The sequence below is a fragment of the Kogia breviceps genome, chromosome 17, assembly GCF_026419965.1.
Source record: "Kogia breviceps isolate mKogBre1 chromosome 17, mKogBre1 haplotype 1, whole genome shotgun sequence".
In the NCBI taxonomy this organism is placed as follows: domain Eukaryota; kingdom Metazoa; phylum Chordata; class Mammalia; order Artiodactyla; family Physeteridae; genus Kogia; species Kogia breviceps.
This window is the reverse complement of record NC_081326.1, coordinates 63,050,079-63,076,253: the sequence shown is the minus strand read 5'-3', so window position 1 is coordinate 63,076,253 and position 26,175 is coordinate 63,050,079. Positions and strand designations below refer to the sequence as shown.

Here is a 26,175-nt window from a genome sequence, read left to right as displayed (position 1 = left end):
GGAGGAAAGAAGGGGGAAGGAGGGAAGAAAGGAAGGAAGAAAGGAAGAAAGAAAGGGAGAAGACAGAGTAGTATAAAGTATAGTTATTAAAATAAAAAATAATTATTAAGAAGAAAAATTTCCTTTAAAACAAAAACAAAAACAAAAATGGGTCGGTCTAACCCTAGGACAAATGGTGAAAGCAAAGCTATACAGACAAAATCTCACACAGCAGCACACACATACACACTCACAAAAAGAAAAAAAAAGGGGAAAATAATAGTATATCTTGCTCCCAAAGTCCACCTCCTCAACTTGGGATGATTCGTTGTCTATTCAGGTTTTCAACAGATGCAGGGCTCTTAAAGTTGATTGTGGAGCTTTAATCCGCCGCTTCTGAGGCTGCTGGGAGAGACCTCCCCCTCTCCTCTCTGTTCGCACAGCTCCTGGGGTTCAGATTTGGACTTGGTCCCGCCTCTGCGTGTAGGTTGTCCGAGGGCGACTGCCCTTCGCTCAGACAGGACGATGTTAAAGGAGCAGTTGATTCGGGGGCTCCGGCTCACTCAGGCTGGGGGGAGGGAGTGGCACGGGGGCGGGGCGAGTCCGCGGCGGCAGAGGCCGACGTGACGCTGCACAGGCCCAAGGCGCGCTGTGCGTTCTCCCGGGGAAGCTGTCCCTGGATCCCGGCACCCCGGCAGTGGCGGACTGCACGGGCTCCCGGGAGGGCCGGTGTGGAGAGTGACCTGTGCTCACACACAGGCCTCTTGGTGGTGGCAGCAGCAACCTTAGCGTCCGACACCCGTCTCTACTGTCCGTGCCGACAGACGCGGCTCACGCCCGTTTCTGGAGTTCCTCTACGCAGTGCTCTTAATCCCCTCACCTCACACCCGAGGGAGCAAAGCGGCAAGAAAAGGTCTCTTGCCTCTTTGGCAGCTCCGCGCCCGTTTCTGAAGCTCCTTTAAGCAGCACGATTAATCCCCTCTCCTCGCGCAGCAGGAGGCAAAGAGGGAGGAAAAGGTCTCTTGCCTCTTCGGCAGCTCCAGACTTCTCCCGGACTCCCTCCCGGCCAGCCGTGGCGCACTAACACCTTCAGGCTGTTTTCACTCTGCCAACTCCAGACCTTTCCCTGGGATCCGACTGAAGCCCGAGCCTCAGCTCCCGGCCCCGCCCGCCCCGGCGGGCGAGCAGACAAGCCTCTTGGGCTGGTGAGTGCCGGTCGGCACCGATCCTCTGCGGGAATCTCTCCGCTTTGCCCTCCGCACCCCTGTGGCTGCGCTGTCCTCCGCGGCTCCGGAGCTTCCCCCTCCGGCCCCCGCAGTCTCCGCCCGCGAAGGGGCTTCTAGTGTGTGGGAGTCTTTCCTCCTTCACGGCTCCCTCCCACTGGCGTAGGTCCCGTCCCTATTCTTTTGTCCCTGTTTATTCTTTTTTCTTTTGCCCTACCCAGATATGTGGGGAGTTTCTTGCCTTTTTGGAGGTCTGAGGTCTTCTGCCAGCGTTCGGTGGGTGTTCTATAGGAGAAGTTCCACGTGTAGATGTATTTCTGATGTCTCTGTGAGGAGGAAGGAGATCTCCGCGTCTTAGTCTTCCGCCATCTTTAAGCCGTCTCTCAAAGGCAGGATTTTTGACTGTCACATCACAGTGATGTCCCCAGTGCCTAAAAGAGTACTTGGCACTCAGGAAGCACTTGGAAAATATTTGTTGAATTTATTTCTTTTTCTAACAATAATATTTTACATGTGCTGAGCACTTACATTGTCCCAGGCCCTGGTCTAATGTTCCTCCCTACACAGAGAACACCCTATTACTTGCATACTATTAACAAGCAATAGGTTATCATTCATCTTCATGACTGTAAAATAAATTCTTTCATTATGTGTATTTTAAAGATGAAGAAGTGGAGGTTCAGAGAGGTTAAGACAATTGTCCAATGTCACAGAGCAAGGCAGGAATAGAGCCAAAACTCAACCCTGCTCTACCTGGCTCCAGAGCCCATCCTCTTGGCCCAAGCTCCTCATACACTGGTACGTGTACCCGTGCATATGAATTGTTGGGGCATCTGGTTAAAATATAAATTCTGACTCAGTAGGTGTGGGGTAGGATTTGAGATTTCTCCCTGTTGGTGCTTATCCTGCTGGTCTATGGACCAGTTTTAAGTGTTTGAGTAGCAAGACTCTTAACTATGCTGTGTTGCCCCCAAGCAGGTCTGATATCCTTTGCTTCTTAAAGTAAAACAAAAATACAAAACATCCTTCATCTCTAATGCTATGAAAACAACCGGTATGTGTGAATTCATGGCTAGAAAACAAAACTTAGCTAACATCTTGTGAAAATGTTATACAAGGACCATGGCTGTATGCCTAAAGTTTGCCGTTTATACATCTTTTTAAAAATACACACCTTGAACTTGTTTGCAGGACAATGCAGTCTCTCACTTAGGAATCCAAGCTGAAACTCATGCACCATCACCGAACACCTTCCTAGGTGCTCGCAGAAATAACAACCCACGTTTCACTTCACGTGCATTCCCAGCCTCAGCTGTCTTCCCTGCCTTCCCCTCCCCCACTCTCCTTTGTCTCATGTGCTCCTGAAGCCTGACCAACCAGAGCAACTTCTTTCCTTTTAAGAATAGCATGGCAAGGCAGGGAGGGAAAGAGACAAAAAAAAAAACAAAACCCAAAAAACACAAAGAAAAATAATGAAAGAATGCAAAATTGCGTCAAAAAACTATGATCACCAATGTGTAAAAATTGCATGAGACAGAATGCTAAAGTCAGCCTCTCCTGTAACCCACCCACCTCCCCTCCGGGGTCCTGGTGAAATGCCAGCTGACTTACAAAAGAAGGGAAATCTTGGCCAGTCAGAAAAAGGAGAGAAAGATGGTCATTCACACCAACTGTGTTGAAGTTGGTCCATCAGTATTAGTGTGAGAAAGGTGTGTTTGCCTTGTAGAGACTTCACTTTGAGGCAGGACCTGGAAGGGTGTCTGCAGCTACCACTTTCTGCTGCATCCTAGGGAAAGCTGGATGGAAACGTGGAGGCCTGAGAGGAAGAGTCTGGACTCAGGGCTGTGGAGCAGAAACCAGGACAGAGGTGGAAACGAGGCTGAGGAGTGGCGGACTCAGCACCAAGAGGTGACTCCAGAGGAAAAAGAAGGTTGGGCCGCTGCATCCATCTCCTCCCACAGGAAGAGTTTCCTTTTGGAATGAATGTCCTTTTCTGAGACTGAAGGGGGAGAACTCTGCTTTTCTGGTTGGTGGATTCGGCTGAGCTCAGCAAATTCTGCTGCAGCATTTTTAGTAACATTATGAATATATTTAGTTCACCTGATTGCCGTTCCAGATGTACTATTACCTAGCCATGTGACTTCAGGTGAGGCAGTTTTGTTTCCTTTAGATTAATATTTCCTCAACCTGGGCCCCCTAGGCATAGCAGTTGCCTAAAATTTGTAAATAGCTAATCTAGATGAATAAGGTTGACAAGCATGATTCCTGACTGCAGGACGTTGACTTTTCTACTGGTTGGCGGGCGCTGTGAAACTCCCAGAGGGGGACACGACGGCAACCTCTAAATGTGTTTGAACACGGGATGTTTATGGCGCCACTCAAAGGACAGCCGTTCCGTGCAACAAACTTTGAGGCGACTCTGGAAAAAATCTAGAGATCAGAGAGATTTACATTCTATGGTTTGTCTCACTCTACTATCTAATTCCCAGTTAAGAAACCGGAGTGAGCAGCAGGTGGGTGAATCCTTTGTCTCCCTGGAGCAGCTCTTGCTTTTTTCAGATTTACCAATTCAGTGAAGAGAAACATTGCCTAAAGGGAGGTGGCGGGAGGGAGTTAAAAGCAGGGGTGACAATCAAAACAGGAATGAAAATAGTTTTCATCTTATCAAGATGTTTCATCCTGTCAGGACAATCAACAACATATTCAACATTCACAAAGCTATCACCCAAAGCAATCCCAATGACAAAAGGAAAATCCAGATAAAGAAGTAAGCCAAGGCCACAGGGCAAAGGTCCTGAATTCCCAGTTAGGTCTATTCTCTGGCTTTAGTTGACAGTTGTTCTCTGTTCTAATTTTAAATAATTCTGGGATACATCAAAATATTTAGGAAGGAATAACTTTACGCTGGTTTTCTCTTATTTTTAGCACAGGGCTTTCTGAAATGATTTGCTATTTTCAAGACAGGTGTTTCTTTCAACCCCAGAAGTCCTTGGAATGAGAAAGCTGAAGAAATATTTGTGGTGAATAACTAGGGTGAATTTTTCTTTTTCAGTTCAAGTTTTACAGAGGTGGGTTTAAAAATCCTTTGGGGGGCTTCCCTGGTGGCGCAGTGGTTGAGAGTCCGACTGCTGATGCAGGGGTCACGGGTTCGTGCCCCGGTCCGGGAGGATCCCGCATGCCGCGGAGCAACTAAGCCCGTGAGCCATGGCCGCTGCGCCTGCGCGTCCGGAGCCTGTGCTCCGCAACGGGAGAGGCCACAACAGTGAGAGGCCCGCGTACCACAAAATAAAGAGATAAATAAATAAAAATCCTTTTGTACACATGACAGAAAATATTGGGTTGGCCAAAAAGTTCACTTGGGTTTTTCCATAACATCTAACATACAGAACCACAAACACTTCCCTGGATGTGAAGGGGGCACACAATTCCAGAAATGTCCCCTAGATGTTGGATTTCCATTTGTTTGAATGCCAACATTTATTGCGTGATGACCCCGGGGGACGTACGCTCTGTGCTCTTTTTCGTGCACTTATCCACTTAATCCTCAACATCATCCCCATTTGAAGGATGAAGAACAGGAGACACAGAGATGTTAAGTAACATTCCCGAAATCATACAGCTCCTAAATATTAGCCCTGGAATTCACTAATAGGTAAAACTGTATTCCCCTCAAATGCATATGTTGAAGTCCCAACCACTAGTACCTTAGAATATGACCTTATTTGGAAATAGGGTAATTACAGACAGAGTTAACATGAGGTCAATCTGGAGTAGGATTCTTATAAAAAGGACATCGTAGGAAAAGAGACATGCACACAGGGAGAACATGATATAAAGATTGGAGTTATACTCCGACAAGCCAAGGAGCTACCAGAAGCTAGAAGAGAAGCTTCCCTAGCACCTTCAGAGGGGGCACGGCCCTGCCAATCCCTTCGTGTCAGCTTTTTTTCATAACTCGGAGACAATAAACTTCTGTGGTCTAAGCCGCACGGTAGCACTTTGTTACAACAACCCTAGTAAACTAATACAAATTCCAACCCAGATTCACCTTATTTCAAAGCTCAAGTATTAAACCAGTACCCTGTAATGCCTCTTCTGTCTGCCCCCCATAACAATCCCATCAACAGTAGAATCTAGCCATTGGATGCGCTTTGAGGCTGTCTCATCTAGCTGCCCGCTGCCATATTCATACCAGGGACAAAGAACACATTGTGGACCTCCATTTAGGGAACTATTTCCCTGCAATGGCTCTCGTGGGGCCCAGTTCTAGCCTCTGGAAACACATACGTGCACGCGTGCACACACACACAATCATGCCATCATCCATGTGGAAGCCCTACGAACACAAAATCTCCATCATGCTGTCAAATCTCTCTTCTCAGTTAAACATTGTCATCTCCTCACCTATGCTTCACATGGCATGGTTTTGAGCCTTCTCATCCTCCTTCTAAGGCAGTGGAAGAATAATTATGTTACAGCAAATAATCAGAACTCAGATTGGCAAGACAGCGCACTGTGAGTTGGGAAAGTTAATCAGTCAGATCACACACTCTTGTTGCCAGCTTTTGGTGAGTGTTAAGATTTTGGACCAGTCTTTCTCCATGTTTGCTCAAGTGCACTCCTGGGATAGAAATGTCTTTGTAGTAGAGGTACAATACCCAGGGTCTTCAGGAAAGGCTCAAATCTTGATTTAAAGACAGTAGGATCTATCCAGAGATTGTGCCTATGACCCTGTGTTCACGAATGGTGCGGGGACCCAAGATGAAAGGACTGTCATATTTTTACAGTATAAAGCTGCCAGGAATCCTAAACTAGCAGTTCTGTGGAATAGCAACCTCTCCTCTTGTAATTTTCTTTGAAGTCTATTTTTAAAATATAGATGAACTCATGTAAAATGATGCCATAGATAAATTACTCAAGAGAAAAGTAGAGAGGAAACTAATAGAAAAATGTTCATTCTTCTTAGGAATCAAAGAAGTAAAAATTAAAATAACCTTAAGATACCTACACTAGATTTTTTTTAAAAAACACCTTATATGTGTCTGGTGACACAGTTATTGGAAAATTGGAAAATATTCAGCCCCAGGATGGTCTCCTAAAACACAACTTGAATCAAGATGGGGCAAGATGTTCTAGTTGTCTTCAGACTTTTGAAAGTCTTAGCGTCAAGTCAGAGATCTGGACACACACTCGGAATGCCGTGCAACCCCGGAAAAACAGAGATTCCCATCTTTGAGTCAAAAATAGTACAGACTTACTTTGAGGAAGTGAGTTTTGATCTTCCCGCAGTGTTGACCCATCTGCTTCCTGATGGGGGAATAGAGGAGGTCCTTGGCGGCGATGCGGGCATATGCCACCCTCTTGTTGTTGCTCAGCATCCAGATGAAGATGTCAGGGATGGTGTGCTGTGGCTGTGGAGGCAGAGGGGATGGATTTGATAGGTGGCTGTTTACACGGCACCTCCAGGGTTCTCCTATCCTGCAACAGCACCCCTTCTGCACAACAAGTTCTGTGACTTAAACTTTCTGGGTACTGAAAGTCCTGTGCAACCCAGCAAGTTAAGCATGGCTTCTTTGAGAAGGTCTTAGGTCACGGAAGCCCCATACACCAAACTGCTTATCGTGCTTTGACAAAATGCAAGTCGGACCCGTGACTTGGCATCTTTGGTGGCCTATTTTATTCTGTCTGCAGAACAAATGTTTGCTCCACCTTCCCATGGATTTTTTCTTTGCAATCTTGTAATCATGATTTAGCTTCCAGCATTGGACCTCCTAAGAGCCAGGTAGCATCTCCAGAACATTCAAATGAAACACCAAAAACCAAAATCCATGAATGTCTTTGGATGTCTTTCCATCTGCTCTTAAGGAAGGAAAAACAATTTTACAAGGGATTTTATACCTAAAATGAAATTGCTAAGTATTTTCGCTCCATTATAGGTGTTTATTCAGGAGAAACTGCACTAAATTGCACAGAAAATTAGACTTTAAAGTTGAGCTAATCAAGATAAGAATTGCAGAATTCCCTGCCAAGAGGCCCATTATGTTGTGAGTGTTTGAAATGCACAATTGCTGAGCCAGTATAGCTTCCAAAACAAAAGGGAGGCACATTGTCATAAACTAGGCTTTGACATTCTCGGACTGGAAGCAGATACTTTTTCTAACCCCGTAATCCTCTAGTGTAATTGGTACCCTAAGAAGGCATCCCTTCTCTCTTGACATGGAAACAGAGACATCCTTGTGGAGGTTTTCTGGCCACAGGATCAGTCAATCACAGACCTGGGTGCTTATTAAAATTCCTGCATTCCAAAGTGACTATCTCACGGCTTGTTATGCCTCCGGGGAATGATGAATTTGCAACAGGAAAAAAAAACTTTCAAGAACAACAGAAGCAGTAAATCTGTACCTCTCCCTGAAAACTTCAGCCACAAAACCTAGTGTTTAACAGAAGCAAATACGAGGACTCTTTCTAGATCATTCTAGTATTCATCAGAAGATATTGCTTACAATTAACTTTAAAATGAGAAGCTGTTTTAACTTTTACTGGACATGAGTTTCAATTTCCTTACAGTTAAAAACCTATCAAAGATCCCATGTTTATTTTGACTTTTCTTGAGCCTATTAAGGAGTGTGCTTTATTATTATTATTTAGGAATGTGCTTTTTATTTCGGCTGAATACTCAGGCTTCATGAAAAAAATCGATAAAGCCGTACATGTTTGGCTCAATTTAAAAACCCCCTCCTTCACCCTTCAAACGAATGGTGCCTGCTCAGCAGGGCTTGAGAGAAAACACTGCTCATCTTTCATTCTTATCAAACACTCAAACCCCACTGGGAAGATACTCGGTCTAATCTCCCAAATGAGCTTTTGCCTTTATAGTTGATTACCTCATCCACAAGAAAGCGGATTTTTTCCACAAAGTTTTGGGCTGCCTGGATCATTTCATCGAGAGAGAACTTTTTCTTCTGCTGCTGCGTGAGCCCCTTGGCCTCCTTGGCTATGGCCTCCTAAAACAAAACAAGAGTCGGTGTAGATCTTTCTAGAAATCTGGTTAGCGAGCACAGTCCTGTTGCTGGAGATTCCTGAAAGTGCTTGTAAGTTCCATGCTGAGCCACTCATGAGGGCTGTTGCAGGCTCTGCTATGGGGCACGCTGCCCATTAACAGCAATTTGGTAGGACTATGGGGACAGTGAATATTATCTCACGTTCATTTGACAGACGAGAAGCTGAGCCCCAGAGAAGCCAGAGGTTTGTCACAGTCCCATAGCTCTTTAGTCAAGACCTGAACCTAGGCTTCCTGATACTGACAACAACAACAATAATAATAGCAGCTAAAATAGATTGAGCTCTTACTCTGCGCGGGGCAATGTTACATCTGCCGTATTAACCCTTAGTACTCCTCACAGCGACCTTACGCGGTAGGTACTATCATTCCCATTTTACAGAAGAGGAAATAGAGTCATGCCGCTACAGAGAGGCAGAGCTGGACTTGACCCCCTGCTGAGTCCAGAGGCCATGTCCTTCATCACTGCTCTCACCACCTCTCCGCGGAGGCACAGTAGATGCTTCCAGACCAAGTTGGCATCGTTGGAGAGAGGCACCAGGGAGCTCTCTGTTCGTGGCTGTAACATCTAAAAGTGTTTATTTTGATTCATTCATTCAGCCTGCATTCAGGTTCTTAGGAAGAAAAACCCCAAACACTTTACAGTGATTTCTAAGGCCCTGCATGAGTGGGCCCTGCCCACTGGCTGCTTCATCTTGGAGCGCTCCACTCACTGGTCCTCAGGAGGTCCTACAACACGCCCAGCTCCCTCCTCAAGACTGGGATGCTTAAGGTTCCTCTAGACCACATGTTCTCCCTAGACTCTGCATGGCTGCTTTCTCCTCAGGCCTCCACTGCCATGATGATACCACTGTCATACATTCTCCCACATTTTCCCAATCACCATGGCCTTTTAAAATGCCCTTCGTGGGCTTCCCTGGTGGCGCAGTGGTTGAGAGTCCGCCTGTTGATGCAGGGGACGCAGGTTCGTGCCCCGGTCCGGGAGGATCCCACATGCCACGAAGCGGCTGGGCCCGTGAGCCATGGCCGCTGAGCCTGTGCGTCCGGAGCCTGTGCTCCGCAATGAGAGAGGCCACGACAGTGAGAGGCCCACGTACCGCAAAAAAAAAAAAAAAAAAAAAAAAAAGCCATTTGTTTAAAAAAAAAAAAATGCCCTTCATAATCATAACCTGTAATCGTTTTTATTTGTTTTTTGTTATCTATCTACTGTCTTCCCCACTCAAGTGTTAACTTTGCAAGGACGGGGCCCCCTCAGTCTTGTTCTTACCTTGAATACTGAGACTCTGGTGGAGTTCCTGGCACAGAGCAGGTGTTAAATAAATGTTTGTGAAATGAATAGACCAGTCAATAAATTCCTCAAGAACAAGCACCAAATACTGACAGCCTTGTGCTTCCAGCACCCAGCACAGGGCCTGGCACCGAGGAAGCCCTCTGATTAGTGGACCTGAATACCTGCTATAGACCAGGCACTATCCTAGGAGCCAAGGCCTGGGACAAGAGGAGAACTCAAGCTTCCTTTCCTTGAGAATTTGACAGTTGGTGAGGTGAAAGCAATATATGCAAATAACTAAAATGTGTAATGCATCATGGGACCAGAGGGGCCAAAGCCAGGTTTTATGGATAATATGATATTTGTGCTGAGCAAAAAATGCATTGAATTCATCAGATAAGAAGAAAAAGTACAGACCAGTTGGAAGGAACAATTACATATGAAGGTACGTAATCAGTGAGGGTTCAGAATCGTTGGCACATAGATACATGGGAAGGGAGCAATGAGGGACAAGGCTGGGAGAGTAGGCTGGGACAAGACGGTGAACAGCCCTGTATATCATGCACAAAGGAATTTGGCCTTTATCTTATGAACAATTGGGAGACTCCAGTTTTGGGGGTTTTTAAAAAAATAAATGTATTTATGGCTGTGTTGTGTCTTTGTTGCTGCGCGCAGACTTTCTCTAGTCACGGCGAGCAGGGCCTACTCTTCGTTGCGCTGCGTGGGCTTCTCACTGCAGAGCACGGGCTCTAGGTGCGTGGGCTTCAGTAGTTGTGGCTTGCGGGCTCTAGAGCGCAGGCCCCGTAGTTGTGGCACATGGGCTTAGTTGCTCCATGGCATGTGGGATCTTCCCGGACAAGGGCTGAAACCCGTGTCCCCTGCATTGGCAGGCAGATTATTTTTTTAATTTTATTTTTTGCGATACGTGGGCCTCTCACTGTTGTGGCCTCTCCCGTTGCGGAGCACAGGCTCCGGACACGCAGGCTCAGCGGCCACGGCTCACGGGCCCAGCCGCTCCGCAGCACGTGGGATCCTCCCGGACCAGGGCACGAACCCGCATCCCCTGCGTCGCCAGGCGGACTCTCAACCACTGCGCCACCAGGGAAGCCCTCCAGTGATTTTTTTTTAATCAAGAGAGATCTAAGCAGATTTGCGTTTTGGAGACCATTCTGGCTGTGGTATGGACGGTGGGCTGGAGGAAGGTGACTGTGATAGCCTTGGCCAGAGACGCTAAAGCACTCGGGTCGGGCAGTGGTCCTCGGGATGAAGAATGAAGTGAGTGCCAGAGTCTTTAAGGGCCGGGGGCTCAACCTGGCCTGGGCTCAAACTGACCGTTTGGTGTGAGGTTTAGCAGGGGTCCCAACCCCCGGGCTGTGGACCGGTACCGGTCTGCGGCCTGTTAGGAACCGGGCCGCACGGCAGGAGGTGAGCGGCGGGCGAACGGGTGGAGCTCCGTGTGAGGCTCCCCACCGCTCCCCGCCGCTCCCATGACTGCCTGAACCCTTCCCACTGCGCCCCCTCCCTCCCCCGGCCGTGGAAAAGCCGTCTCCACGGAACTGGTCCCCGGTGCCAAAAAGGTTGGGGACCGCTGGGGTACAGGATTCAAAGTTGATTCTCAAGCTTCTGATTGGAGCAACAAGTGAGGCTGGCGGTGCCAATGCAGGACGGGGAACAAGCTTTAGCGGGAGGGTGACGGGCTGAGCGGGATACGCTGAGTCCGAGGTGCCGCGAGGCAAGCAGTGCGCGTGTCCACCCAGAGACTGGAAGTGCGGAGAGAGAGCTGGGCCACTGCAAAGTACTGAAATCTTGGGCTTGTTCAGGACAAGGAATGTGGGACACAGAAAGCCAGAGAGCTCTGTGGGCTACCTGTAGAGGATGGGTATTGCAGAGACAGAGGTGCTGAGGAAGACATGGAGTAGGAAGCAGATCTCACATAGCGGGGGAGTCTGGCCTCCTTGGCGTAGAGGAGGCCACAAAACTTCATTTATTGTTCTAGAAAGAAGGATGAGTCAAGTGTTCAGAGACCGGGACTTTAGTCTCTGGAGTATGACTGACTAGCTGTGACCCTTAAATAAAATCATTTAACCTCTGTGGGCCTCATTCACATCTTTAAAATGTCCCTGGCCAAACACTGAGTAATTTTATTTTGCAGAATTATCATGGCCTCATACAAGACGTCCCTTGATGCCATTGCTGGAACTGAAGTTTCAAGGAGAGATAATCAGGGTCTGACTCGGTCTGGCGTTTCTCAGTTGTCACTCATTCAATAGGGACCGAACATCTCTAAGGCACTCAGCACTCTGCAGGGTCTCCAGGGCACAGAGAGGTACCAGCCACTGCCCTGCCCTCAGGCAGTGTTCACAACTTTTCACACAATGCATAATGGGAGGACACCAAGGAGAGGTAGTTTAGTTATTTCTTTCTGTCTCTCAGCTTAGGAGGCAGAAGGTTAAGTGAAAGAGTCCACAGCCTTTGACAAAATACAAACGTCAAGAAAATGAACAAGTCCTACATCAGGATAGGATATAGGGCTGGTGGGCTTCTAGCTCATTCTTGTAAACATTCAGTAAATACTAGTTCCTCTCCAACTCGCTCATCTATTTATTCCCTTCTCATTCTTCTATATCACACAACTGTATAACTTTTATTTTTTTTTTTTATTTTTATTTTTTTTTTTTTTTTGCGATACGCGGGCCTCTCACTGTTGTGGCCTCTCCCGTTGCGAAGCACAGGCTCCGGACGCGCAGGCTCAGCGGCCATGGCTCACGGGCCCAACCGCTCCGCGGCATGTGGGATCTTCCCGGACCGGGGCACGAACCCGTGTCCCCTGCATCAGCAGGCAGATTCTCAACCACTGCGCCACCAGGGAAGCCCAACTGTATAACTTTTAGAACTTTATCCTCATGTAGTCTATGACCTATGCTTCATCCATGAGGTTTATTTTTAAAGCACACGTTTTAGTTCTTTGCAAGTATAAATAGATTTTCACATACCAGCTCCTGCCAACAGAGCGTAAGTCGTTTCTTATCCAAATTGGTTTGGTTCAACATCTTGGGTTTCTTTTCCACTTCAGAGATAAAGGCACTATAAGAGAATAACAATTTTGAAAACTGCTTAGTGAAAATTCATGTATATAATTCCAGAGATTTGCAAGTATACTTTCTGCAATACAGTGGGAAAGTTGATGAAGCCACAGAACCAAGATTTTTCATTTTGGATTAAGCAATAAAGCACTAACTTTTCTATGAGACAAAATGAGAATGCGAAATAGCGCCAGGCCTCACATTAGTTTTGGGGATGTTTGTTTTTCTACTTTCTTTCAGTATATAACTGTTGTGACTCCTATCCAAGTTCATAACAGCAAACACAAAATAATGCAGTTTTCCTTTATCTTACAAATTTAACACACACCAAAATGTTCCTGAAAATTGTATGTAGAGCAAATATTTTAGACTCAAAACTGGCCTATGTCTTCTTATTTTAAAAACCATACAAAGGACTGAATAGTAACATTTTGAGGGATGAAATTAAAAATGTGTTCAATAGGAAAATGGTAATGGTTATGAATGCAGTTGAAGAAGAAACAGAAATGACTTTAAATTTGGGGAAATAAGATATTCCCTCATCAGCAATAGCTTAAATTAAAATCGATACCATTTTCACTTACTAAAAAGCAGGTAATATTCAAGGTTGATAATATTCAAAGGGAAATAGTCACTCTCCTCTATTACGATAGGAGAGTGTTAATTATTATAATGTTTAAGAGGTTATTTGACAGCATCTATCAAAATTTAAATGTCCATATAATTTGATCCAAAAACTATACTAGAATTCTATGCTTCAAAAATAACTGAAAATTCTTGCAAAAATATGTTTACATAGTAATGTTTATTGTAGCATTGTTTATAGTAGCAAAATAAATCAGAACAACTTAAATATTAGGGACTAGTTAAATACTACATGATACATGTCATGTGATTGAACATTGGGGATAACTATTAGGTACAGCTGTAGAAAGATGCCAGTGATACATTGCTGAGTGAAAAAGCAATCTGCTGAACAAAGTGTGTGATGTTTATGAAGAAATAGAGTATTTTTATGAATGTGTGTGCTTGCAAATGCACAGGAAAAAAAGAAGACAAATCAAACTCTTCTCTCTGAGTGGGCTTGGAGAGAGAGTTGAGAACACTTTTCCTTTACACATCCTGCATTTTGTTGTTGTTGAAGATGAGCATGTAGTATTTCTGTGATGAAAACAATCAATTACAAAAGAACAAAAGGGGCATCTAAGATGCCATACCTCCCGGGGAGGGGGTCCCACACCAGAGCTCTGCCTGCTGGTAATTGGAAACTTCAATCAGAAATTCTCTTTGGACATACTAGTAGTCGTTGCATTTTCTCTTCATTTTTTAAAAAGAATAAAAAGGAGTCTATTTTGAGGAGGGAGTCTTGGTGCCACCTGTCTACCTTTCTTTCCTAGAGGCAGAAGGAATCCATTCCACTCCCGGGATGGATCAGCTCTAGGAAACATTATGGATGCTTCTAATCTCTCTCCCTTCCCCACAGGGGGAGAAATAACTTATTTCCCCATCAGAATGGGGGTAGATGGCTTTGGCACGTGATTCTGTTCATTCCTCATCTTTCAGACCCAGCCCGCTGCCAGCTGTGGGCAGCCTCCTCACCTCTACACAGCAGGTGGTCTGTCCCTTCTTGGGGGAAGCCCCAAAGCCCAGCCGTTCAACCTCAAACAGGTGAGGGGACCACAAAGTCTCCTGGACCTCAGGTACAAACGTTTTTCTCAAATCCAGGTTTACCAAATATAAAATGAACGTTTGATCTCTGTCTGACCCTCATGAATATTTTTCTCAGTTGGCTTTAAACTTGAAGAGAAGAGGGAGTAATGATCACCTCTAAGTAACCTCCTAATAGAGAAAAGTTATTGAGCTATTAATTTGCCCACAATTTCTAAAAATATGACCATGAAGCTTTTAAAGATGCTTCAAGGGATTTGCAGGTGACACTTAGCTCACAGCAGGAGTAGCACTGATATATATTGCTTCTATATGAAAAACAGAAAAGAAATAAAGAGAGAAAAAACTACATATTTATTTCTTTGCTTTCTTTTTTCTTTAAGTAAAAAAGGCTTGGGTAGTTGAGAGATTAGGAAAGACAAAACTTACAAAGCTGAACACCAGAATCTATTATTTTTTTCTTTCCATCACATGAATAGCCACTCCTTTTCCGTTGATTCTATTATAACAAATTCTCATTATTGCTCAAGTCTTGACCTAATGCATCCGGTTGTTTCCTTATGGGGAAGGCAGCCTCTAAGATGGCCCCAATGATCCCCACTTCCTGCTCTTCTTGCCATTGTGCAATTCATCCCCTTTGAATGTGCACTGGTCCTAGTGACTTGCTTCTAACAGAAGACATTCAGACTGATGGGATGTCACGTCCAAGATTAGGTTATAAAAGACCGTGACGTCCATCTTATTGGCATGTTCTCTCTGACTCTTCTTTCTTGCTCACTCTGGTGCAGTCAGCTGCCATGGTGTGAGAGGTCGCTTGGAGAGGCTCACGTGGCAAGGAATTGAGAATGACCTCCAAACAACAGCTAGCAGGGAACTGAAGTCCTCAATCACCCTCAATCCAACAGTTCATGAAGAACTGAATTCTGCAAATGTCCGTATGAGTGATCTTGGAAGTGAGTCCTTCCCACTTGAGCCCTGAGGTAACTGTAGCCTTAGTCAATGCCTTGATTGCAGCCTGGGAGAGGTCCTGAGCAAAGGACCCAGCTAAGCCACACCTACATTCATGACCCAAGAAACTGTGAAATAATAAATATGTGTAAGCCACTAAATTTGAGGGTTATTGTTACTCTGTAATAGATAACTAATACACCCTATTTTTTCATCTTTTATTATATTGTCTACCTCCTGGAATAAGAGTCATTAATTGGTGCTTTTTAATGTGGTGTATAAAAAATTCTATTAAATAGCATTTGATATAATTTATCCATCTAATTGCCAAATAGTTGTTGAGTACCTACCAGATGCAAAGAGCCATGCTGGACACTAACACTACCAGCATTTTTCTTGTTTGATAAAATGTCTCTGCAGTCTTTCTTTTCTTCTCTTTTCCTTTTTTTTCCCCCCCTTTGCTTTATGTTTTAGTTAAGTGTCAGGAAGCAGCAGTGAGCCCACAGTTGCAGCTAAATTACTGAGCAAAATTAAGATGGATATAACACTATTCAATGCCCATATGAATGCATGTAAAATCGACCATTTTCTAAGGTAATTAAAAGCTGATTCCATATCAGCTGAGCTACCCAGATGATAGCTGTCTCTGCAGTACCTGCTTTGACTGATGAAGTCAGTGAGAACCATCTTCATTTTCTCTTCCGGGGCTTCCTCTGAAATCTTAATCAGTTCTTTCACTTCCTCTATACCTTCTTCCTGAAAACAAACCACAGAGGTAGGCGGATGAGAGGTAGGAATGAGACACCATAGTGGGGATACTGATTCTAACACCCACAGAAATAATATTGAGCTAATATTTTGTTTTGAAAATGAAGGAACATATCTCTTGTTTTTTCGTGTATGTCTGAACAGGGAAATGCTACTGCATTCTAACTTCGAACCTTCCTTTCTTGACTGGAATTGGTCCAGATTCAAGTCTTCTCCTGTGTTGCTCAAACTCATTGTTTCTGTCCCAGATTTATTCCTGAACTGAGTTCCATTTATTTGGAATCTACCTTGTGAGGGAAACCTAACGTCATGGGAAATACCTAACAAAGTAGAGTAAATTAGATAGAATTATCAAAAACTTCAAACTCAATGTTCATGGCAGTTTGTTATATAGGAGTAAAACCACACTGAATAATCCCTGAAATGAACAGGCTATCAGTTCTTCTGATTATGGGGGGTTTTGTCAGGGGAGGGGTGTTGGGGGAAAAGAAGACAGGTTGTATATGACAATGGCTATATGCTTGTGCACTTAATCATTGTACTTTTCCTTTGGATCCTAAATTCTAGGGTTCCATTTCATGGCTTGGAGGAAAATGGAACCCAAGGGGCAATGTACATGTCACCACTGCTTTGCTAGAATTTACAAAAACGACATCCTCCATCACGTGCCTAGGGACACAGATTTCCCTCTTTCCCCCTTCACTATAAGTACAGGCAACATTGTGGAGCAGTTAAAGGTTTAGGCTTGGGAGTCAGACTACCTACGACATCCAAATCCAGGCTTTATCAGGTGACCTCACCCACTTCTGCCCAGTTTCCTCATCTGTAAAATCTGGTAATAATGGTACCCACCTATAGCCCCATAGGGAGATGTGAACTTCTTCAAACCGTGCTTGGTGCTTAGAAAACATTCAGTCAGGTTAGCCATGATATGCCACGCATGGCAGGGATCCTGGCTCTGAGAAAGAATTAGCAACAAGTGCTCAAGGCTACTATGGGCTCTAGGGATAAAAAATTTCTGATTTGTTTGGTCAAGCCTTTTAGAAATAAACTATTTTGTCTGAAGGAGAAGCAAGACCAGCCGTAAAGAGCGAGTCCATGGCCTCCCCATGGCATGACTCCAAACCCGCCTCCACAACCGCTTTCAGACTCCGTCTCCATGATGCCTGGAATCCCCACGGCCCGGGGCAATACTGTGGTTTTTTTGTTTTGTTTTGTTTTAATTAATTAATTAATTAATTTTATTTTTGGCTGCATTGGGTCTTTTTTTTTTTTTTTTGCCTGGGAGTTTATTTTATTTTTTCTCTGTTCTGTTCAATTTCTTTTTTTTTTTTAACATCTTTATTTGAGTATAACTGTTTTACAATAGTGTGTTAGTTTCTCCTTTACAACAAAGCATTGGGTCTTTGTTGCTGCGCGCAGGCTTTCTCTAGATGTGGCGAGCGGGAACTACGCTTCGTTGCGGTGCGCGGCCTTTTCATTGCAGTGGCTTCTCTTGTTTGTGTAGCATGGGCTCTAGGAGCGTAGGCTCAGTAGTTGTGGCTCACGGGCTTAGTTGCTCTGCGGCACGTGGGATCGTCCCAGACCGGGGCTCAAACCCGTGCCCCTTGCATTGGCAGGCGGATTCTCAACCACTGCGCCACCAGGGAAGCCCCCAATACCGTGTTTTACACAATTGGAGACAGAATTATAAAGCAAACGGGAGAGAGAAATGTGTGCTTTCCTTAGTGTGGGTTTTCGTGGAATGAGAGGGATCAGACCAGGGTCCCCCGGTGAGGCACGGTGGGACAGAGAGGAGAGGACACTGCCCATGAGATGTGTGGGCTGGAAAGGGAAATGTGGAGTAAATGAAAAGGAATCACAAAGGGAAGGAGATACCAAAGAAGCAGAGTTCCCAGGGTTTCTTACCCCCTCCACCCCGACAGGGTTGGGTGGGACAGCCTAGTATTTTTTACATATAGGTGCTGTTTTAAATACTTTCACACATTCAATTCCTCAAATAATTCTGAAGGAAAAGAACAGGATATGATGGAACAGGGTAAAAGAGGGAGCGAGTAAGAAGGTTTCTCTGAGGAAGCGCTTAAATATGAGCCCTAGAGGTTGACTGGGCTTCACAGGAGAAACATGAAGGGGAAAAGCAGCCCTGGCGGAGCGAACAGCATGGAGGTGGCTAGGAGGCACAAAGGAGCTTGGTTTCTTTGAGACACTTGAAAGGAGACCAGCATGCTTGGAATACAGTAAGGAGGAACAGCACGTGAGATGTAGGACTGGAGAGGTGTCAGGGCTTGAACTGGGAGGAAATTGTCCACCTTGTTAAGGAGTTAGGATTGTATATTAGTTGAAGCTAAGATCTATCCATTTTGTGAGAAAGCTGTCCACCCCTTGCCTTTGGAGACTGGGAAAGTGGCCTATCCCCAGGTCCTATAACAGTTAGAAGCAGGGCAGGGATCTGAATTTGGATAATTTGATTTAAATGTATTTAATGTATGCAAAATGTATTCTCATTCCCCTGGGTCCATGTGGTAGGAGCCAGGTGCCCTCCAAATGCAGCAGCCTCAATTCACTTGTATTTAAACTGAGGTCGAGACCCTCTACTGGGTGGAAAAAAATCCCCTTTGCCTCCAGCTTCCCAATATTCAACTCCATCACCTGTCAAAGTCACCTACCAGGAGGTCCGCCATTTTCTCCAGCATGTTGGACCAATGCAGCCTAAATGTCTGGTCTCCCCAAGAGCTGATTAAATAGACACAGGGCTTCTTGGCCTCGAATGGCAAATAGTTGTAATTCCTGGGAAAACACATTAGGTCTGGAAGTTAGTTGGTGATCAGTGTTTTTCAGACAATCCCAGTAACCTGTTCATGTTTGTATGCTCTGGGTGGGTTGGGGGAAGGGTGATGACAAAATAGTCAAACTATTAATTCCATCCTTAGCCTTTACTTGGGGATCCATGGACAATAAGCAGCGAACTGTTATATGGCTGCAGTGGTGAGGTAATAACAGCGACCACCCTCTGACCCAGGGCAAAGTTTAGGAATGGTCACCAGAGGGAAGGCAAGCCCTCTTCAAGGAGAAATTCTCTTTCCAATTCAGAGAAGAGAGGAAGGAGAAAAACTAACATATTTTTCCTTTTTTTTTTTTTGCGGTACACGGGCCTCTCACTGCTGTGGCCTCTCCCGTTGCGGAGCACAGGCTCCGGACGCGCAGGCCCAGCAGCCACGGCTCATGGGCCCAGCCGCTCCGCGGCACGTGGGATCCTCCCGGACCGGGGCACAAACCCATGTCCCCTGCATCGGCAGGCGGACTCTCGACCACTGCGCCACCAGGGAAGCCCCATATTTTTCCTTTTAATGTCTATCTGCTGGGCCCTGACTGTGTAAGGATCAATTGAGATAGATGTGAATGTATTTTATAAACTGAAATCGCTAGAGAAATCTAAGAGGGTAATAATATTAATGAAGACGAAGTCATGTGCTTCAAACTAAACTTCAGCATTTCATGGCTTGCCGTCCATTCATCCATCCATACAAAATTTATTGTTGCTGGGCATTGGTGCCAGTAATGCAGATGACCTGCTTGACTAAGAAGGGACGAGAGGGATGGCAAAGTAGCCGGAAGGGGAGCTGTGGAGCCAAAGAGAATGGCTGATGGTGATGGTTGGATATGCTCAAATGATGATAAGAAAAAAGTTAAGAGGATGAGACTGAAGACAGAAAAGAAGGAACTAACTGGTAGAATTCAGTTCCCAAGGAGCAAAGGGATGGATGTGAAAGCAGGGAAGATGGGAGAGGTGTAGCAAAAAGCTGAAGTTCCCTGCCTAAAGACAGCTATATCCTTAACTAGATTTGCCCCCAGCCGCCTGTAATTGCCCCACAAACACCTGGGTCTGTGTGAAGAGAAACATGGAAGGCAGGCCAGCGCACATTTCTTGTCACGGGCGTTGTTGGACAGGTGGCCTTAATAAATGTGGACAGTGTTTGGAGTCGCGCGTGCTTCTAGAGGCTGGGCTGGCGTGGTGAGATGAAAGAGAGAGCTTTGTTTCCATTCCAAAAGGCTACAGAGAACTTCAGCCTGAAAGAATGCATGTTGTTCTTTTTAGCTCTCCAACCTCCAGATTTCTTCTAGAGGACATAAAGTTAGCAAAGGTGCCCCACGGTCTGTACTGAAGAAAATAAACCAGCAGGCGTCCATTCAGAAGAGAAGCCAAATAAATTCTTGGCAGAAACTGAAGTTATTATTACAGCAGGAGAACAAAATAAAGAAGTTCAGAAACTGCTCTTTCCTGTATCTTGTGAAAAATTATGGCACTGAGAATCCTGCACCTAAATAAGTCCCCCCTCATTGTTGTACTTTGTTCCAAGGTTTCTTTGGTTCGGATGATTTTGTGCTAATGGTGTTCAGAGCCTCTGTCTTTGGTGCCCAGGGTCCCCCGGGTCCTACTGGGTCTGCGTGGTCTGGGATGCAGTGGTCTTTCAGGCAGATGACAGTGCAGATGGAGGACAGCGGATGGCAGGGCACCATGTTGCCAGCGGGAAGAGAAGCCCGCCAGTTTGAATGGCTGCCCTGACGTACGACTGGCCTTGTGACTTTGGGCAAGCGTGGGCCCGGAACCCTAAGAAGCAAATGAGGACCCGACTCTGGATGTCTTGTGCTCCAATCTCATTCTTGAGCTTCGGCCCCATATCTGAGTTGTATGTGGGTGCACGTGCTTTGTGAAACTGGAAAGCCCAGAACAAATGCAGGGTGGTGTTTCAAGTGTCCTCCTAAACCGCCCCTTATATGGTGGTATTTCAGTGGAGGCAACCGACAAATTGTGTGTGTATGTGCACGTGTGTGTATGTTGTGTGTGCACATGCGTGCGTGTGTGTGTGTGTGGTGGTCTATTAGAGAATCTTCCAGTTTAGCTGCTGCCACCCTGGCTTGCTGCTATGTGGACAGAGCCTCGATATAGTGACAGGAATATAAAGCCCCAAAACACCAGCATGACATTTTGGTCTCTTCGAGCCAGCCTGTCAGGACTAATGTGAGGTCCATCTGAGGGTTCCTTAGAGCTCTCGTTTCCTCTCAAACCCTTCCCACACTACATCCCCTGACATCCCCGCCAAAAGTCAACACCGGGCTAGTCTAACAAGGTGGGGATGTTCTCACTGCCAAAAGGATCCCGGCAGAAGGATGCAGAGTACCACTGAGAGTCTCATAAAAGCCTCCCAGAGCTGCAGATCCTGTTCATTGATGTCCTCAGTTTCAAGGATGGACAGAGAAGCCATTAAAGGACTAGGAAGTTTGGGGTCCTTTTTGGTGTGTGTAAAGGAGGGTGGCCAAGTGTGGCTGCCAGGGACCCATAAAAAACCCCAAAGGGGCTTCCCTGGTGGCGTCACAGTGGTTGAGAATCCGCCTGCCGATGCAGGGGACACGGGTTCATGCCCCGGTCCGGGAAGATCCCACGTGGCGCGGAGCGGCTGGGCCCGTGAGCCATGGCCGCTGAGCCTGCGCGTCCGGAGCCTGTGCTCCGCAACGGGAGAGACCGCGACAGTGAGAGGCCCGCGAAACGCAAAAAAAAAAAAAAAAAAAAAAAAGAAGGTGGTCCGTGGGAGGGGGGAGAGGGGTCCATGGGAGAGACGGGAGTTAGAAAATGTAGGCCGTGCTCAAAAATGAGAGGACAAGCAGCTAGGATTATTTTCACTTACTGCTTCCTGCTTTGTCCCAGACAATCGCTGTCTCTCCCTTAAGCTCATTCTCGCCCTTTAGGATGTCACCTTTGTTGTGACTTTTCCCAAGTCTTCACCTCCTCCACTGCCCCTCTCTACCCACATAGAACCCCGTGCCCAACCCCGTTATAGCATGTCCTTAACTCATTCAGAAACAGTTATGAGCGTCTACTTTGTGCCTGGCATGGAGATGAGCAGATCCAAAGGTGAACGAGACACAGTCCTTTGCCCTCAGGGTACTCACAGTCTAATAGGGAGACAGACTAGTAAAACTATCTTAACGCAGTGTGATTAGTGTTTGATGGAGGTGAGTGGAGAAGTCCAAATAAGACTCGGGATTCAGGGAAGGGAACTTGAACTTAGTCTTGAAAGGTAACGGAAGCTGGCAGCTCTGAGGAGGGCGCTTGTTGCCTGGCAGGAGGAGGAGCGTGTTCAAAGGCCCAGACACAGCAAACAACAGGATCCATTTGGGGAAGGGCGCTGCAGGAACGGTCGAGTTTGTGGAATACCCAGAGACTATCGCAGAGAAGTGGGGAGGGATCACATCAACAAAATGTGTCCTCTGAAATTAATTCTGAAAGCCACAGACAGCGAATGTATGATGTCAATCAGGGGACTGGGGAATTCAGATAGATAGTTCGGTGAATTTCTTGAAACAGATCCAAGCCAGGTAAGAGGTGTTTAAAATAATTTAGGCCAAAGGTGCTGACAGGCCAGATTAAAGAAATGGCAATAGAGAACACACTTGAGAACTCGAATTGACCGGACTTCATCACGAATTGCATACGGGTAGGAAGGGAAAAGAGAACAATTGCCAACTTTCTGATTTGCGGCTTGGAGGATGCAGACAATGGTATGACCAGTCTCCGAGATGGGAAAGGTGGGAAAAGGGGCAAAGCTGTCTGTGAAAACAATGAGTCTGGTGAATAACCCAGGGACACCCACATGGAGGTGTTTGGACCTGCTGCTCAGGAAAGAAGCCCGTCCGGGGAAACAGATGTGAGAGTCGTTATTCTAACAGTGGTCAGTAAGCCATGGGTTCGTGCCCGGAGAGAGAAGAGCAAAGATTGAAGAGAACTAACGATGTGGTTCCAATCCCCTCACAATGTAAACAGGGAGAGCAGTGATTGTCTCTTACGACAATCCAGTGAGATCACATTTTTTAATTCATAGCATAAAGCTCAGAACACAGAAGAATCTCTCTATGTGTGGCTTTCCCTTCTCATAAACCATTTGGATGACATCACTTTCTTAAGACAGTTCTATAATTTCACTTCTCTTTGCATGTTGAAATGTTACTTGGACTAAAGTTCAGTGAGGGTACGTGTAGGTGCCCCAGCAGTTTTCTGATACGGTCTCCTTGAGTTCTTCAGTTTGATTGTGGGCAAAGTAAGATTAAAAAATCACGTACCTAATCATTCCACCAACTTGAGTTTACATTACATTCAGATGACTGTAACAACTGTTAATAGGATTTTGGATTGAAATGTTAACATCTGACCTTCCTACCTTGTTATGCTTCAAAGTTATAGAATGAATGGACCTTCAGATATGATAATAATAACCGTCATCATTGCCCGGCCCTTAAATGAATTCCCTGCGTGTATCGTTTGGAGAGCTGTCAACATGTTACTAAGAATTCAGGAGGGTGGCACTTACCATGTTGCCCTTGTTTGCACCTTGTTCTTATAAATAAGATAAAGAATGTTTCCAGTTTTAGGGAAGAACTGAATCAAACAGTCCCAGAAATTGGTCGAGCTTCTACTGTCAGAAACCCCGGCTACTCTCACCTGCTGCGTCTCCTACCTGTTCCCTTCTGTCACGAGTGGCTTCTCGGGGGTAGTGGTGGAGACCATGGGCATGGCTGCGTCCCCTTCTCCTTCATGCAGCAGTGGAAGGGCATCTTCTTCAGCTGGGTCAACTGACTTCTTCCTATTCCCATGATGCGATTCCCCATCGATCAAGTTCCCAAAGTTACCTGAAGAGCCAGTAGCAAGGGGAGAAGGGCCAGGTGTCAATAAGCAGAATCAGGCCGCTTGGCAGAAAGGATCCAAGTTTATGTCTTCCCAGGGCAGGGAAATAAGCTCTCAGTATGGAGGTAGAGTGATGGTCAGACCAAAGAAATAAGATTAACAATGATACTAAGCCATCATCAATATACATCTTAGGTTCTTTTGTGTCAGAATTACTTAAGTTACAAATTAACTGGATTCCATCTCCATTTCCTTCTGCTCCACTGATGGAGAACTTCCCAAATATAAATCAAGACCTTCTCTGACGGAATGCTTTTTCTTGGAGTGGTTTTCCCAGATGTACATCAGTCCAGGAAGATTGCCAGGAGTTATAATAACAGCACCTATTATATGTGTGGCATGTTGCATGCCTTAACTCATTAAACCCTTGTAACAGCTCCATGAGGAATTAGCATTATCCCCATTTTATAGACAAAGAAACTGAGACCCAGAGATATTAAGTGAGCCTAGGGTAAGGGAAGCAGAATTAGTAGTCCAGGTTTGTCTGAATGCAAATTATACTCTTAATCCTTTTTTTTTAAGTATGAAAATAAATCTATCCCTTACATATTGACACCTGAGTGGACAAGGATTTATTCATTTCTTCCTGAGGTGCAAACCTCCAGCAGAGTGCTACCATCTTCACGTAACACACTAATTCACTTATTTAAGAGGTAGGTATAAAGTTCATGCCATGTGCCGGGCACTCTGCTTGTCTGCACTTACCAATAGAAACTTCAAAGCTAATGGGTTTATCTCCAATCCTCCGGTCAATCATGGTAGCTTCAAAAAATGCTCCAAAGAGTAAAAATTCCTCTTGTTTTTCTGGTACAATCTATAGAAAGAAAAAAATACGTTAGACAGGGCTGGCTCTTGTTTTAGCAGGAGGAAGCTGAATTAGTGATGCCAACCCGGTCCAAGGTAATTTATAGAAACTTGAGTCTTGGTGTCAGCCTGAAATGGCACATAATTTTCCCTCTAATCAGACTGGCAGAAACCAGGACCTACAAACTGCAGATCCAAATTCAGCCATTTATCTAGAACGATGTAGTCTCCTTCTGAGCGTAAACCTTACAATCAAATTTCCTTTTATTTTAAAGGTAAGCTTGGTAGACGTATCTTTCTGAGAGGTTGATTGTTCAAGGAGCATTTGTAGCTGGGACTCCACATGACACAGCGTCACATTTCTGAGCGAAGAGGCTGAATGAGCTGGATTTACAGTCTGTGCTTTCTGGTTTTACCCTTGGACTTATTAAACTCAACAGAAAAAGCAATGCGGTTCATTTAAGGAAATAAAGTAGTCGTGGCTTCATAGATTAAGAGCTCCCTTCAATCAAGAGCCCTGACTTCTGTTCCTCTCTCTTTTTTGAGACCCTTCCTTCACACACGAGCCTCCTGTTCTGTTGGCGTCAGCAGGAAATGTTTCTATTGACCAGAAAATGTGGAACAGGGTGGGGACCGAGTGCTGGCTCTTAGTCACAGAGCACACACCCTTCCCACCTGCCACCACTGTGTCCCTTGGCTGTAAGCCAGCCCCTTATCGCGCCTTCGTGGGGCCAAGTTTACTATCTGGGAGGAGGTGAAAAACCACTCAGAGACCTGAAGGGAATGGAGGCCATAGAGCCTGGAAGAGGGACAGCAGGTTCCAAGGCCAGGCTATCCCCTCTTCAAATCCCAACTCGGCTACTTCCTAGCTGTTGACTTTGGGCAAGCCGTGTCCATTGTCCGGGTGTCATTTTCCTTGTCTGTGAAATAAACATCATAGTAGGACCTACACGGGGAAGAAAGGAGATCATCCATGTGCAACACCTATTGTAAAGCCTACTCATATCAGTGCTGCAAGTGGCAGTCACCGTAAGTATTTCAACTGTAATTCCTGTCTCAATCCCACCCACCCTTCAAGGTCCAACCCAAATGCCTCTTCTTCTGGAGGCATCCACTGACTCCCTGAGTTCGAAAAATGATGATGGTAATGTTTACAGAACTCTTACTATGTGTCAGGTGTGGTATTAAGAATTTTACCTACATTACCTCATGCAATTCTCATAACTATCCTAAGAGGGGGATCTTTCTATTATACCCATTTAAAGATGAAGACACTGCAGTTCCACGAAAGATTAAGATATCTGTCCAAAGTTACTAAACATGACTAATATTTAGTGAGCACTTACTATGTGCCAGGCTGTGTTCTAATAAGCACTTTGTTGTATTCATTCATTAAATCCTCACTGTGAGCCGATGAAGTAGAGGTTATTATTGGAAATAAACCTAAGGAGCTTCTGTCACTTGGTCAAAGATTCAAACAGAGGGAATGTTTGTCCAGAGACTGGGGCAGTAACCACTGCACCATACTGCCACATCTTAAACCCAGCTGTCTTACTTGGGAGCCCAACATTTTAATCATTATACTGCACTCACTCCAGGAAATAATAGCACTTTCTCTGTCCCTACTTATCGCA

The 26,175-nt window shown here is 45.5% G+C and overlaps 1 protein-coding gene and 1 long non-coding RNA gene across 6 annotated transcripts in view; one reads left to right on the top strand and one right to left on the bottom strand.

Moving 5' to 3' along the window:
* LOC136792903 (uncharacterized) overlaps positions 1-3,464 on the top strand; it is a 31,080-nt gene extending 27,616 nt beyond the window's left edge. The window contains exon 2 of the long non-coding RNA XR_010837499.1: positions 2,993-3,464. This is a non-coding gene — a long non-coding RNA (uncharacterized lncRNA). The remainder of the gene's footprint in view (positions 1-2,992) is intronic.
* The window catches only part of FER1L6 (fer-1 like family member 6), a 185,094-nt gene that overhangs the window by 83,043 nt on the left and 75,876 nt on the right, over positions 1-26,175 (bottom strand). For all 5 annotated transcript variants that reach the window (XM_067017461.1, XM_067017462.1, XM_067017464.1 and 2 more), the window contains 7 exons: positions 24,443-24,551; positions 23,511-23,682; positions 18,666-18,786; positions 15,887-15,987; positions 12,526-12,616; positions 8,087-8,206; positions 6,461-6,613 (listed from right to left, as the gene is read on the bottom strand). In XM_067017461.1, the coding sequence (XP_066873562.1) occupies positions 6,461-6,613; positions 8,087-8,206; positions 12,526-12,616; positions 15,887-15,987; positions 18,666-18,786; positions 23,511-23,682; positions 24,443-24,551 (867 nt within the window). The remainder of the gene's footprint in view (positions 1-6,460; positions 6,614-8,086; positions 8,207-12,525; positions 12,617-15,886; positions 15,988-18,665; positions 18,787-23,510; positions 23,683-24,442; positions 24,552-26,175) is intronic.